At 33.9% G+C, this 14,889-nt stretch overlaps 1 protein-coding gene across 1 annotated transcript in view; it reads left to right on the top strand.

Moving 5' to 3' along the window:
• The window catches only part of LOC121432229 (calcium-activated potassium channel subunit alpha-1-like), a 96,114-nt gene that overhangs the window by 41,371 nt on the left and 39,854 nt on the right, over positions 1 to 14,889 (top strand). Inside the window, exons 9-13 of the mRNA XM_041630082.1 lie at positions 2,460 to 2,572; positions 3,117 to 3,185; positions 4,821 to 4,907; positions 7,290 to 7,366; positions 10,898 to 10,993. Coding sequence (XP_041486016.1) covers positions 2,460 to 2,572; positions 3,117 to 3,185; positions 4,821 to 4,907; positions 7,290 to 7,366; positions 10,898 to 10,993 — 442 coding nt within the window. The remainder of the gene's footprint in view (positions 1 to 2,459; positions 2,573 to 3,116; positions 3,186 to 4,820; positions 4,908 to 7,289; positions 7,367 to 10,897; positions 10,994 to 14,889) is intronic.

Genomic DNA, 14,889 nt, shown 5'->3' with positions numbered 1-14,889 from the left:
AGCTTTTGATGGGGGATGAAAACATGCTTAATAGCAGGCTTTTTTCTCATGAAAGCCACCATCACTTTCCCCCTACCAGCTAAAACTTCTGCTAATTTCACCCTTCATATCTGTGTTCACTGCTTATGAATTCTAGATGTTGATGTTTCCACAATACCAAAGCTGCCAAACCATTTTTTCTTTTTTCCACACTTTTTTCCCCTATTTTCATTTTACCCTCCATCAATTGTCATTGTTTATTTTTTTACTTGCTTTGGAAATTAATGTAGGTTTTTTTTAAAAAAAACTTGCATTGAAATATGATTTTCTTTTAAATGCATAACCTACCCGTGCTAAAGCTGGCCAAGAGCAGCATGTAATAACTATGCTACTAACTTCATTCATTTAGATAGACAACTCAAAAGCTGTCACCCTCAAACCCCAGCTTCCCCCCAGGACTTTCCATTGAATGAGTACAGTTTTACTAGACACAATTGTAATATTGGATTATGCGGGTCACTAGTTGGGCATCACAATTGCTTATAGGAGTTCTAGTCAAAATTGTATACTGTATAAAGCAGCAGAGCAAAATGGTTTACTAAATATTAATTTTCATAACCAAAACTGCCATATCTAACAAATTCTAACATTCATTTTGTCATAAATTAATATATTTATTCAAGTATAGATCTGTTAATTCTTGCTTACCTTTAAATGGTATCTTTGACATATTTCTTCCCCTTTTTTATGAAGATTAATTTGCTTTTACTTGCACTCACTTTTTCCTGTGCAATTTTGTTTCAGTATTGATTTGTATGAAATTGTTTTATAAAGTGGAAGTTCAGTTTTGCTTGATGGCCACATGGTAAAAGTACAGACATGTATGTTCTAGTTGTAATATCTTGTTTAAGTGACAAATCATAAATATTCGGTGGTATTCTAATTTGAATGTTCATAATTGGACTCACTTTGGATGTTTGTTTGGTATTTTTATTGCAGTTATTTGTCGTTTTGACAATTTATTTTGAAGAAAAGGGGTAGAAATATGTCATGGAGACTTCAAGGTTTGCCCTGGCTTCTTTAGGGCATGTTTTTGGGGGATATTTAACATTTTATCTTATGGGGATTCTTTGCGTGGGTGAAAAACTGAATTATTAAAGAGTATATCAAGTTGCTCTTATATTCTCTAATTAACGTAGCTAGCATACTATTGATGCCTCATGATGGCTTGATAATGAGGATGTGTGTAAGGGGGGGGGGGGGTAGGTTATCTTGGGGACGTTATTTTTTCTGAGAAATACCATCAAATGTATACAATAAACAAAACAGACGGGATCGTATTGCTTAAGAATAGTTTTGAAATACAAATTCATCACTTAAAACAGGATAGATGAAATTAAGAAAAAAAAAATCAATTTTGAGTTCATGCCTGCATATTTCCTGCCAAGCTTCTTGATAACATGAATGTATCCTGATTTATGCAGTGATTGCATGATTTTTTTTTCTGTACGATTGCATTATGTGATCGCATTTCTCCTTTTTGTTGGATGTCATCATCACTGTTTGCAATCACAATGATTGCATCATGGTTTGTGATCTAAACATGCCTTCACATTGTGTAATTGCAATGATATTATTCATGATTACAACTGGGGGAAAGTATTGATTACATTCTCAGATGAATACAGGATACATTGTGAAGTAATACTGTAATTACATTCATCATCGATTGTATATGATTACACATTACACAAATAAATGTGATCATATAATGATTGCATTCTTGAATAACCACAGGATACATCATGAAGCAAGACAGGAAATTACAACCATGATCATTGTTCATTTGGATTAGAAATTGCGATCATATAATGATAGCATTCTTGAGTAACATCAGGGTTCCATAACACAAAGGTTAGCGATTGATTGTAAGCTTGATTTTCACAATGGATTGTCCATTGTGTTCGGTGGAATCAATCGTCGAAATATGTAGTACGATCACTGCTAAGTTTTGTGTTGTGGGCCTCAGGATACAATATCATCATGGAGTGTGGCAGGAAATGGCATCCATGATCAGTATCCATGATTACATCTTTGGAAGAAAATGTGATCATGTAGTGAATTCTTAAGTATCCACATGATACATCCTAAAGTGTGGCAGGACATGGCAGCCATGATCATTTAACATAAATCAAAGGTTATATGTTATAAATTTTGATGATCCAGTAAGAAACAGAAGGTGAATAAGTCCATGCAAAATTCTTTGACACTACATCTTTTTAGCAATCACCGGCAATGAAGCCTTACATAAATTTCACCCTTTTTATTCAATATACCGTAGTAGATAGTCCAGTTGTAAAATGCGAGGGATTTTGAGGCTAGTGTAGGATGTTCTTGTAGGACATGGAAGTTTTGTCTACTGAATTAAAATACAGGAACTGATTTTGCAATTTTTGCTTTGTTGTGGCTGTGTATTATAGCAAGTTCCTAGAGGATCGTGGCAAAGCAATTACCTTGAGGGATGCGGGAACGAGATGTATACGGAGTATCTTTCAAAATCCTTTACGGGTCTTAGCTTCCCAGAAGTTACTCAGTAAGTATATATACATGTCTATCTATATCAAGAGTTTTTCAATAAAATGTCAAATTTGATGAGTGAGTTTCATATCATGCTCTATATTACATTATTTCCTGTGATAATAATAGTAGTTTGTATCTAGTCTGAAGGCATAGACCCTTATGATCATTTTCACTTGTTGATTTCGAGAATGGAGTGGATTCAGTAATTGGTAGTTAATCGAGAAGTAATCCTGAGTGAAATTTAACACAAATTAAAAATTGGTTGTTGACCATAAGCTGCCTTCTCTATTTTTCATCATTTTCTGTTCAAAATCACGTTATATCCTTACCTTAATTATGCGCCTAGTTCTGTATTTTACTGTGCAGATTCCAACATGTTGCTAGTATGAAGTCATACGTCATTATGTTTTGTAAATGCAAGCACTTTACAATTTCATAATGTATACATTACTGACATGAAAAGTGTATACCTTTTTCCCTTTTGTTTGTTCTTTTGTATTTATGGCAATTTTTTACAATGATTGGTAATCACCATTTTCTTCTTAATCTTTTCAAAGAATTTGCTTTCAGAAGTTGAAGCTACTCATCATAGCCGTGGAGGCAAACATAGATACAGTTGAGAGTGTGTAAGTAAAAAAAAATTGTTCCGCCTGAACGAAGTTCGGCAGAAACCTTTGATCACTTTTCCTTTGAGTCCGTTGGTCTGTTACAAAAATGTAAAGTTTTTGTGCTCTTCTTTCTTTATTTCTGCATCACACTTGGTACATACATGTAGGATCCTTGGGTAATACCACATGTGTGTCCATGAGGGTGATGGGGGTCAAAGGTCATCTAGGGGGTCAAAAGGTCAAATGATGTGACACCATGGCGGCCCTCTATTGAAGCTTTCGTTCAACTTGCTGTCATTTCTTTATTTCTGCTTCAGTTCTGATCACATTCCTTTCAACTGATCCTCAGATAATACTACATGCATGTTTTTCAAAATGATGGCGTCAAAGGTCATCTCAAAAGTTCATATTGCATATTTGTATTGCTCGAGATATAAGGCAAAACTCTTAGTTCACAAACAACCATGGCATTTTCATTCAAGCATGGATTGTAAACTTGAATACAAAGGATGTGTTCATAATCAGTACCAAAACACCTGACAATAGGGAAGCATGTTTAATTAGAACATTATTGATGTTTCAGGTGGGTGTTTCATAATGCTGCTCCTAAGTTATGAAAGACTTTACGCTCCACTGGTAACCCTTTCTTGTGGTAAAATGATATATCCCCATATAGCCGATTCCATGACATTTACTCAGGTGATGATTGCTCCTCTGTAAATTCCACACATGAATGGAATGACCAAATTCAACCCTGGATTTAACAATGTACCCTTTCCTAAATCAAATCCTAAACCTAACATGAGACCCTAACCAAACATCTTAGACGAAGCTTGGAGAAATTGTTGCAGGAGCAAATGTCATGTGACAATAGAGCCACATGAGAACATGTTCCAGTCGTGGATGACTTTTCAAACAGGTTTATTAAACACCCACCCATTTTTAACAATCCAATACTATTTTTGGAAAAGCAGGCATTCCATCTTGTAGTAAATATAGGAACTCTAAAAATATAGCAAGCGAAGTGGAGGGGGGCTTGAGGGTTTTATTTACTGAAAAGCTTGTCAGACCCCCCAGGTTGTATTGGGTTCTTCAAATAAGTGATTCAAGATTGTTTATAATTGCTTTTAGAAATGATCGATAAAAGCCCTTTCATATACTGCCATTCTTTGATACCATCTTAAATTAAACAACTAATTCCATTTTCAGTAACTTATGATGTTTTGCTCTGCACCCCGCCTGCGCTAAAAATAGTCTGCTCTATTGCGTTCAGTAACTACAGCAAAGGTGGCGCCACTTTTACCATCACCCAATAAAAAACTCTGGCACACGGGCCTGGGGCTGGTCTGGTGCTGATAAAAGCAACGTCAAATTAGCCCAAGCCTGATTTAGCCTGCTTCATTCATATCATCAAAATTTTACGACTTGGCCAGAGACGGGTCCAGATCAGCAAGTTACTGTAAGTGGTATAAGGATACCGTCATGTTAAGGTAGATGACCTTAGACGACTAGTATAGGTTAATGGCCTGTATATACATGTAATATATGATCATACATGTACATGCAAACTCATCTGTAGTTCAAGAACATGAATATTGTCACTATCTGATCACATGACCAACATTTGTCCATGTATTCTATCCCATGATGCAGCATTGCTATCAACCCGGGTCCACACGTCCGTATTCAAGAAGGAACTCTAGGATTCTTTGTTGCCCCGTCAGCTCAGGAAGTCAAGAGGTAAAAGGTCAAAGCACCAAAGACCTTATATACAGAGAAGCTTTATTGCAACAAAAAATGGTTGGACTTATGTATGTATGAAATGGCATGCTGGTATGCAACTACATTATGAATGCTGAAACAATTATGATTGAGGCAAAATAATTGTCAATTACAGGGAGATTCAATTATAGAGAGAGAGATATATATACCTGTATACAGAAAAAAAGATATCTGAGAAAAGAAGAGTAATGTAAAAAAAAGAGAGATATTAACCCCCCCCCCCAGATAATTGCATTCATGTATAAATAATCAAATAACTTGATTTTAGAGACAACAGTCTTTGAATAAGCCTGAGTCATATCGATTATTTTGAAAACCGGTGTTCGACAGCTCTAATTCGATCGAACATCGATGCATCGAATATTGAAGGCGGGGAAAATTTAGTCTTGTTTTTGCGTCGATGCGTATACGCACTGACGGTATGCGCTGGCGTTGGCCGGGTGAGCGTTGCACAAGCAGATGACAGAGCAAAGTTCGTTTGTATTTTCCATGATCACAAAACACACAAAAAAGGCCGGGACCAAAGCAGAATTCTTCCCAAAATATCTTCAACAATGATATTTGCAGATGACAACATATAAGTTCAAAATGAAACAATAATAAAGACATGAATCACGCAGAGTCGATCCGAATGATTTTCGGTCGACTAGCATTCGCAGTCCATTCACCAGCCCCGTCCGCAGCTCCGTACACTCACTCTCCCGAAACGACAGGCATGCTTGGCGTCAGCGCCAGCAAACAAGTGCAATCAACGGAGAGCGCTGTAACTTGCCTGAGATTGTGTAGTTGGATCCAAAATGAGCTCCAAATAAATTTATGGGAATAAATACATGATTTTCTCTGGATGGTCATTTGAATTGCTATTCAATGCTGATATAACGATTGTGAGGAAAGATTGTGGAATATGAGTTATGACGATGTTCGAGAATTAATCCTGATAATGACAATCCAGTTTTTTAGACGCAATTGAGCATGCGATCAAAATAAATACGAATGTTTCGAATCGAGCCCTAAATTCATCTAAATTATTACGATTTAACAAGATTTTATGGTCATACTAAGAATATTGACGATGTCAGCAAAGTATGTTATGTTCATATGGAAGACATAATACTGGGATTATTTCTATTGTTATTCCATCTCTGGACGTCTCCTCCAAGCTCCGAGAAAATAAGCACAATGCGCATGCGTGTTTGATGACGTATGACATATTTTCCCATTCATGAAATCAGAGCCCAAAGTTGGGCACAAACTAGCTTCAAATTGATGGGGAAAAATATCAAACGCAATTTTCTCTGTTTTGTCATGTTAAATGTTATTATATGGTGATATTACGAACTTGAACAGAGTTTTTGCATGTAGACAATGTTCGAGAATCAATACTGACGTGATGATAATTTTTTTTAGACAAGTGCACTAGCTCGACTCAAGTCAAGTCGATCGTCATGAGATGTCCGCCATTGAAAATTGAAACGAAATACAAACGTTTCACATCAAGCTCTAAATTCATATTAATGATTATCATATGCAAATTATTGTTAAATATTACGATTAAATAATGTTCTATGGTCATGATTTTAATATTGTTCATGAAAGCAAGATTTATTTTATGTTGATCGCGTCAATTTCCGGCCATTTTCTGGTTTGATTAAAGAACAGTACTGCGCATGCACGATCGGTGGCCATGACTTCCATTCATGAATTCATCGTGCATAAATTATCTCGGCACGAGCAGACGAGTAAGACTCGAACTATGATCGAAATAAACTTCAAATTAATGGTGAATAGCATCATAATTACTCATTCGGTTTCATTTTGGGGGCAATAGAAATCAAGTAAGTAGTAGTAAAGTTGGACATTACTGATATTTTGATGATTGATTGTGTAAACCAAACGAATCGGCCGGCCGACGTATTTTTTTTTTTTCGATGCACCGATTTTGCAAAATCTGCACCGGTGTTCGATGACATCGATCGAACACCGATTTTAAAATCGATTCGACTCAGGCTTATCTTTGAAACCCAGTCTTGCCTGCTTTAGTGACTACCTTATAGATGAATCACCTATCGATCTATTAAGTTCACAAGTTGTGTTTCTTTTGAAAAGTATATTATCTTGCATCATGTATCACAGCAACCTGTTCCTAAAGACCACATGCTCTTAGATAAAGAGACCGATTTTGTCGGTGGATTTTACAATTTTCACTGTATTTTCACAACTTTGTATACAGTCTTCACTGTATTTCCAGTTGATATTTACTGTATAAATCATCTTTGAATAGGCAGCTGGAAATATATCGTAACCTCATTGTGAGCTTAAATGTTTTTCGTTCTGCTAAAGGGCGTACTTCTACTGCAAGTCATGCCACGAGGATGTGGTCGATGTGGATAAGATCAAGCAATGTGGCTGCGATAATGGTATGTTATGTTTGATATTACGGTGCAGTGATCAAGTGTTTTTAATTTTGTTCTTTTTTCCTTTACCTCCTATCTATCCTCTACCCAACTCACTTTCCTCTGCTAAATGTGTTGGAGGCGGAATGATTGTGCTTTTATGTGGGGGCGCCGTGGTCTAGTGGTAACGAATCCCGGTTTTAATCAAAGGGACATGGGTTCGAATCCCAGCCATGGCGGGTCGTCCTCCAGCAAGGAATTTACCCACATTGTGCTGCACTCGACCCAGGTGAGGTAAATGGCTACCCAGTAGGATTTATTCCTTGAATGCTTTAGCGCCTATATGGCGGCTCAGCTACAGCTGGGGTAATGATATGATACCAAGTATCAAGCGCAGTAGAGTATATGCAATTATAGTAGCTGCACTATAAAATGAACCATATTATATTATCATTATTCTCCATAGACTCCAGTCCGCGTATATGCGGGCTCAGCCTCCAACATGTTAATCTTTTTCTTATATCTCCATTTATGCCTTTCTCTGTTTATTATTCCTCTTTCTCACTTTCACTCCACATTTTCCCCCCTTTCTCTGTCTCTCAATGTCTCTATCTCTCTCCTCTTTTATCCATTGAGTGATTCCATGAAATATGTACTTCCGAACCTGCCCCCCCCCCAAAAAAAAGGGGGGAAACATTTCTGAAATGATGTGACTTTGTTTTTTTAGTTCATATAAAAATCCACAACGCCCTGAAGCAGTTAAGACTTGAGTCGTTTATAAAATTTCACAATCCCCTGAAGTGGTTGTGACTTGAGTCGTTGATAAACAGAAGAAGGAATAAAGGAACCTTGGGGTTGGTCGTACAAAAACGTCAGTTATTTTATGGAATTGCTCAATTGAATTTCGAAAAATCAATTTTAAAAAGAATATCAGTTTGCAGTCATTATCTAACACATTCTCAATAACTTTTGTATATTTGACAAATTGCAGTGTCTAATTTCAATGTTTGTAATCTTATTAATAATTATGTCCCAAATATTTTGTAATCTTTGTCTCTCACAACATAAAAGACAAATAATTTAAATATTTTAAAACTTAATGTGTCTTTTGTATCATCGTCACCTATCTCTTTATCTTTGTTGTTTAAAAAAAGTGTGTCGAGCGATTTGTTTTTAAAACAACCTAACCAATGCAAAGTTAAACCATTTTTGTTCCTTCTTAAAATGGTAGAATGTATAATGCAAGGAGTTACATGTACAGACATATTGTACATAGGACAAAGTCAGAGTTACTTTTTTAAAATGTTGATGACATTATTTATTAAATCTGAATAAATTTAGGCAAATTATTTTGAATGTGTAATAAACTTTAAATGTATATGAAATTATATAACCACTACCCTTGCTATGCAGTGATCGTAGTATTTGTGCACACAGTTCAGTATCCTGTGCAGACAGCATAGTATATATAGGAACTGCCTGCCTGCATGTGTGTGTGTGTGATTATTGTATGTATCTACTTCACATACATAGCCTTGAAATCTACAAAAACAGAAAAGAATAAAATATCATACGTAAGAGTGTTTTAATTTTCTTGTGAATTCTTAATGCGCTAAGCCGGCTATGCTTTGTTATATTTATCATCAAATTGCTATTCATCACCCACAAGCCAAATTGGCTTCCTATGATGAGTAACAATTGGATAAGAAGCATCTAGGTTAAGTATCGCTTGTAAGTAAAGAGCATGCTCATTTTAATGACTTGTTGGATGTAAAATGTCTGCAAGTCTTTTTATGAAATGCTCCCCTGGGCATTCTGACAGGATAAATCATAGTGAAACATGTTTAAGAACTCTCAAGAAATTTAGAAACTATGTGAAATGCTTGGGGGTTATTCACAAAGCAATTATAAAGTCATGCATGACAGCGAATGACTGACATACAGGAAGACCTATTTGCATATATACATGTAGATATATGATAACAGCCCATCGTTCATAAAGTCATGCACAACTTAAAAAAAAAACTTTATGAACTGTGTGAAACAGACCCCTGGTTTCAAAAATAAAGTTCTATAAACATTCAATATTAAAATGCTTTGTTTATTGTATCCTACACTTCTATATGATTGTTTTGTTAAACGTATGAATCATTTCGTGCTTGATTGTTTTGTTTATTGAGTTTATTGTTTATATCTGTGATTGTTTTGTACCCCGGTGATCGTGATGATAGAACAGATTCTAAAAAAGGCCTTAATCATGGCACTCATGCATAGTCACAAAGTTTGTTTCCTCGTAGCTGTCTGAAGTATATACATGTTTGTTGCCTCATTTTGTTTTGACACAGGTCTAATTTTGATTGTAGTTGTCATATATATTTTATATATTTTTTTGAGGTAAATATTTTTACGTAGACAAAAATTGTTCCCATTCATCATGTTTTTAACTTTGAGCAATATTTGAAGCTTTAAGTAGATAAGGGTCGTAGAAAGAGTTGTAATTTAACTCAATTTAACTCAATTCTAAATATCAAGTATAACTTGTTTTTCAACCAATTAAGAGCAAACATTTGGTTGTTCGGTTAGATGTTTTTAAAGATGTGTATAGATGAATGTATATTTGCAACACGCACAAAATCTTTTTGAAAGACTGAGTTCTAGAGTTTCAGTTACCAATTTACAGAAGTCCAAATACAAATCAAAAAGAAGTGTAAGGCTGTACGGTCTTAACTATTTATAGAGATGTATCATTTTAATAGCAATATATAGTATCTTCTAATATCCCTATGTAAGTTTACAAATATTGTCTTTTCTTGGGGGGGGGAGGGGGATTGAACACATCAAATTAGGGTTCAAGTAATGATGTACCAGTAAGTATGTATTGGGGTGGTACTTGCTTTGTAATAATGAAGAGGGCACAGAATCATGTAAAACTCCTTATTAGTGATTTCTTGAATTTCCTTATTGGTAAATAAGACTGAGATTGTCTGGTTCCAATAAATAACAGGTAAATGTACTCTCTGGACCCCCCCCCATTAACTCGGTAATGAGATTAGTTTGAAAGAATTCAAGCTGGGTGGGATTAACGCAGAACTTTTTCCATCATTAGTAAAATTGTAAATATTATTTTTACAGGGTTTTCTTTCTGAACATTGAAGTACATACATCCATTAAGAAGTAGTAGCTGATATCAGTGCATGGTTATGTTGAAAACGTCTGCCAAATAGAAGTAGATATATTTCTCCAACTTTTATTTATTTTGTGCATGATTAAACTTGTGTGATTTTCATTTCAGATTTAATGATTTTGCACCGTATTTGCGATATTATTTATCAAGAACTCCTGTGCATGGATACTTCTTGTTTTAGACGACGCACCTACAACTATATCCCAGCTCGATATTATGTTTGATTTTCAACACGTCTGCTGAACCCCTGCATGCATCCTGCACAAGATCACTAACCATAATTTTTCTCTCTCCCCGTGACGATCGGACAACTTTGTCTCTCTTCTCTCACTAAAACCACCATCTACGTATCGTTTCCCCGTGTCTTACAGCGGACTACCTCAACAGACGGCGCATTTCCTCAGTCCGCAAAAACCGAATTTTCGGCCAAAAGAAGAAGAAGCAACGACCGCCTACTTCTTCAACAGGTTTTCTATCTTTTCTATCTTGTTGCTTCATGCTGTGTTCCTATTAAAATCATTTATATGTTCTTCATTTTTCACTTGATTTTTTGGTCCACTTTGCTTGGCTTTCAGAGATCGTATAACCAACATCCAACCATATTATGCTTGATTCATCCTTTAATACAGCATTTGATATGTTGTCTAACGTGATGTTATGTATTTAATTGAATGCTACATTAATTGTAATCACTAAATGAAAGCAACTGCTGAGTTTAGTAAACAGAAAATCCAAGATAGTTGCATTAGAGGCTGTGCAAAATGTATATATACATATAGAAAATGAAATTTAGCACAAAGATTTACTATAGAAGTGCCAAAATAAAAACAAATAAAATGTAAATGTTGCTAATTTCATTCAATCCAACAATATGATTAAATAGCATGCGAAACTTGTATACTGCACTTGCAAAATTGTTAAAAACATACTCTCACTTATATAGAGTATTCTTGTTAAAAGCTGCAAATACAGGTTGTGTCTTTTATAGTAATGTCTCAAATAATATTTGTCAATTTAGTGATGATATGCATAAAATTAATGAAGGAACTCTACATATATACGATTTTTAATTACTATAAAAGTAAAATAATATGTACTACTCTGATACCATAGGGTTTCTTCCATTGGTTCTATACGTAATTTTGATTACTTATCTGGTTTTTCGGTATCCCAGCTCAGGAATTGGTTTCACCATTCAAATTATGATACTAATTTCTCGTTCATGATAAACTTATTGGACATTTGTTGATTTTATTACTTACTCCATCGTTGTTATTGCCTGAGCAATTTTTTATTCTTATAACTAACTGTTTTATATTATTTTGGTGATGTTGTGTAGATGCATGCTAGCATCTTGTTCATTTGTTCTATTTGGCTCAAGTCTCTTTTCATTGTGGAAAAAACCCCAAGGAAAATTAAGAGAAATGTCCCTTTATTAGAAAAAATATCACCCAAACTCAGTGACTCCCATTCCGTTTTGGGAAATACTGTACCTCTTTTCCAGATTTATAAGTTAAAACTGTAGAAGAGACTATTGCCCTCCTTTCGAAGTAATTTCATTAATCAGTCAACGCCTATTCATATAATTATTGCCTTCTCCCCCCTTTTTTTTTTTTTTTGGAGGGCGTGTTACATCAAAGAACTAGTTCCCAACAAAGGCCCTGTGTATATTCATTTTGCTCAACGCAATACAGTGGAACTGCAAATTATACTTCATGTAATTAGAAAAAATAAGCGTTGTTTTGTTATTTCTGAAGAAGACTTCAACATTCAAGTAATATTAGTATAGAATGTGTACATCTCAATGTGGTGTTATGTAGGTACTGGGAAGGGGTTGGGGAGGGGAAGGGGGTAGGGATAGGGGGATGGGGTGTCTATCTTGTAGTGCCTGTCTACATGTGGTTTGGGGGATTCATATTTTTAGACAAAAAAAGAGGATCCATTTGCTTTGCTTTCTTTATTCTGTAAAAAAAAAAATCCAAAAAAAATAATAACATAACTGCTCTTAAAGTATAACATCTGCTTGGGAAAAATATGAAAAAATTGGAAACTCAGAACTTTGATACTTCATCAGCAAAAAAAAAGTCTTATTGCATATCATCTAGAGCAATTCAAATGGGTCAATGCAATAAAAAATAATTTTAATTTCTTTATATTGCAAAAATAGTGGTTTCATGCACTGCATTATACCTAAATACATGTAGGTACAACCATTTTTTTAAATATAACATACGAGACATTAGACTCCCCCCCTCCTTCATTCAAGATTGCATATGACTTTAATAAAGCTAGTTGTAACATAGCAGCCATAATACTCACACAGAGATCATGTGAGTATAGAATATTATCTCATATAGATAAAAATGACATGATGATAAAAATTATATTGCTAATTATAATAGTATGAAATGAGAAGCACAGTTCTTATGCTAACTGTACTGTAAAAAATTAAAAATCATAAGATTATACATCTGGCAAGTTCCTATAAACTGCTCCCATGAAGACATTATCAATCTGCATTTATTTTTCGACATTGATTTTAAATATAGATAAAATGAAACTAAGAAATAAAAAAAAATCAATTCAAATTACATGTATAATAATTTCTAATTGCTCTGAATGAATGGCTTTGTAATATTGCTTTTATTATTCTTACATATACAGGAAAAATATCTATTACATATTAGATATTTTAATCAGTGATTTTAGTTTACCATAATTGATTCTTCATATTATTTTGTAGAAACTCTTTCATTTTTTCTACAGCATTTCAATTGCTTTATGAAATAGCTATTCATGAATATATTTACCTTGTGATTGTTTGGCAAATGTAAAAAAAAAAGCTAGTCTTTTAAAGGTTAAATGAAATAGCTAAGAAACCATTATTTATAATTGATACTTGTATGTTTATTTTTTCATCCTACATGATTTTTCAGTGTTTTCATTTAATTTGATAAGTATTTGCTTATTTGTTTTTAATTTGCCTGCAAACTTGCTCCGATTCAATCCACACCTGTTTCAAAATCTTAATTTATTTTATGAAATCTGTTATTTTAGGTCTAAAACTATAGGTTTCTATTAAGGTATCCGCATTTGCTATGGTACATTTTGATTATTTTTTTGTGAGGGAGTTGTGGTATAATGAGGTCTTGTACAACAATTTCATGAAATTGAAGGTTTTCTTTCAAAGGGCCTACATATATAATACATCTCACTTCTGTGAAGTAATCTCAATTTATTTCAATCTATTCAAATATCTTGGCTAACATGACATTTTGTAATTATATACAAATGATCATTTTTATCAGGACTGATACATTTTCATTGATTTATGTTGTATTTATTGATTAAGATTTTGAACAGGCTGTGGATGTTAAGAATTAGATTTTTTTCTTTTGGTTTGAATAAGGAAGAGCATTTTGACATTTGAATGAAATTTTTTTTCAAAAGAGACAAAATTGTGCATTTGTTGCTTCATATCACTATGCTGATAAATGTGCAATTCATTTATCATTTTTTATGATTTAATTTGCTGCTTATTATTCTGCCCTTCAAAAAATATAATAGCTTTACAGAAAAAGAATCTACAAAAACATATATTCCATATTCAATGTTATTATATGAAAACAAACATGACTATATTTCTGTTGAATATCATTTGTTAGTTATTAATCTATAAGGACTGATTCTGTGAAAACAATTCCATTTAATAGTTGAGCAGCTGATCCTTCAAAAATTATGTTATTGTGAAACTATGTGATTAATAGATTGAAATAGATTCTTTCCCCCTTTTAAAAATAGTGGAATATTATATTCCAGAAAAAGTTAGATCGTAATAATTCATCTTCTCATGTAAGAAGAAAAAAGTCATAAATATTGTATCTGCATCTTATAATGTATTCTTTGTAAGTTAAGAGAACCCAGAAATTTTTTTTTTCTAACTTATCATTTGTGAAAATTTGATTGTGGATTAAACAAACAGTTCAATTGCCAAATAAGCCTGAGACTTGATCAGAACATGGGGCTTACATAATTTTCAATGATTACCAGAATTCAGAATGAGAAAGTAATGTAATGACATTTTCATATAAATTCCAAGAGATATATCATGAAGAAAATTCAAAGATAATGATCATGACAGTATTCAAGGAGTAAATTTGACCATCCTGTTCCATGAATACTAAAATAATTGCTTGCAAGTTGCATTTTATTTCTCAATAAAAAAATGGAAGAACAGTCGGATAGATGATTGTTTTAGGGCATGAAAAGTGATTTCTTATGGTACTATCACCATTTTCTTCTGGATTATTTGAATTTTTGGATGGAATTATTTGGAAACAGATGACAATATTTCCTGTTGCTA

The sequence above is a fragment of the Lytechinus variegatus genome, chromosome 18 (genome assembly GCF_018143015.1).
Source record: "Lytechinus variegatus isolate NC3 chromosome 18, Lvar_3.0, whole genome shotgun sequence".
In the NCBI taxonomy this organism is placed as follows: Eukaryota; Metazoa; Echinodermata; class Echinoidea; order Temnopleuroida; family Toxopneustidae; genus Lytechinus; species Lytechinus variegatus.
Note: the sequence above shows the minus strand (reverse complement) of the source record. Positions and strands in the feature narration are given on the sequence as shown.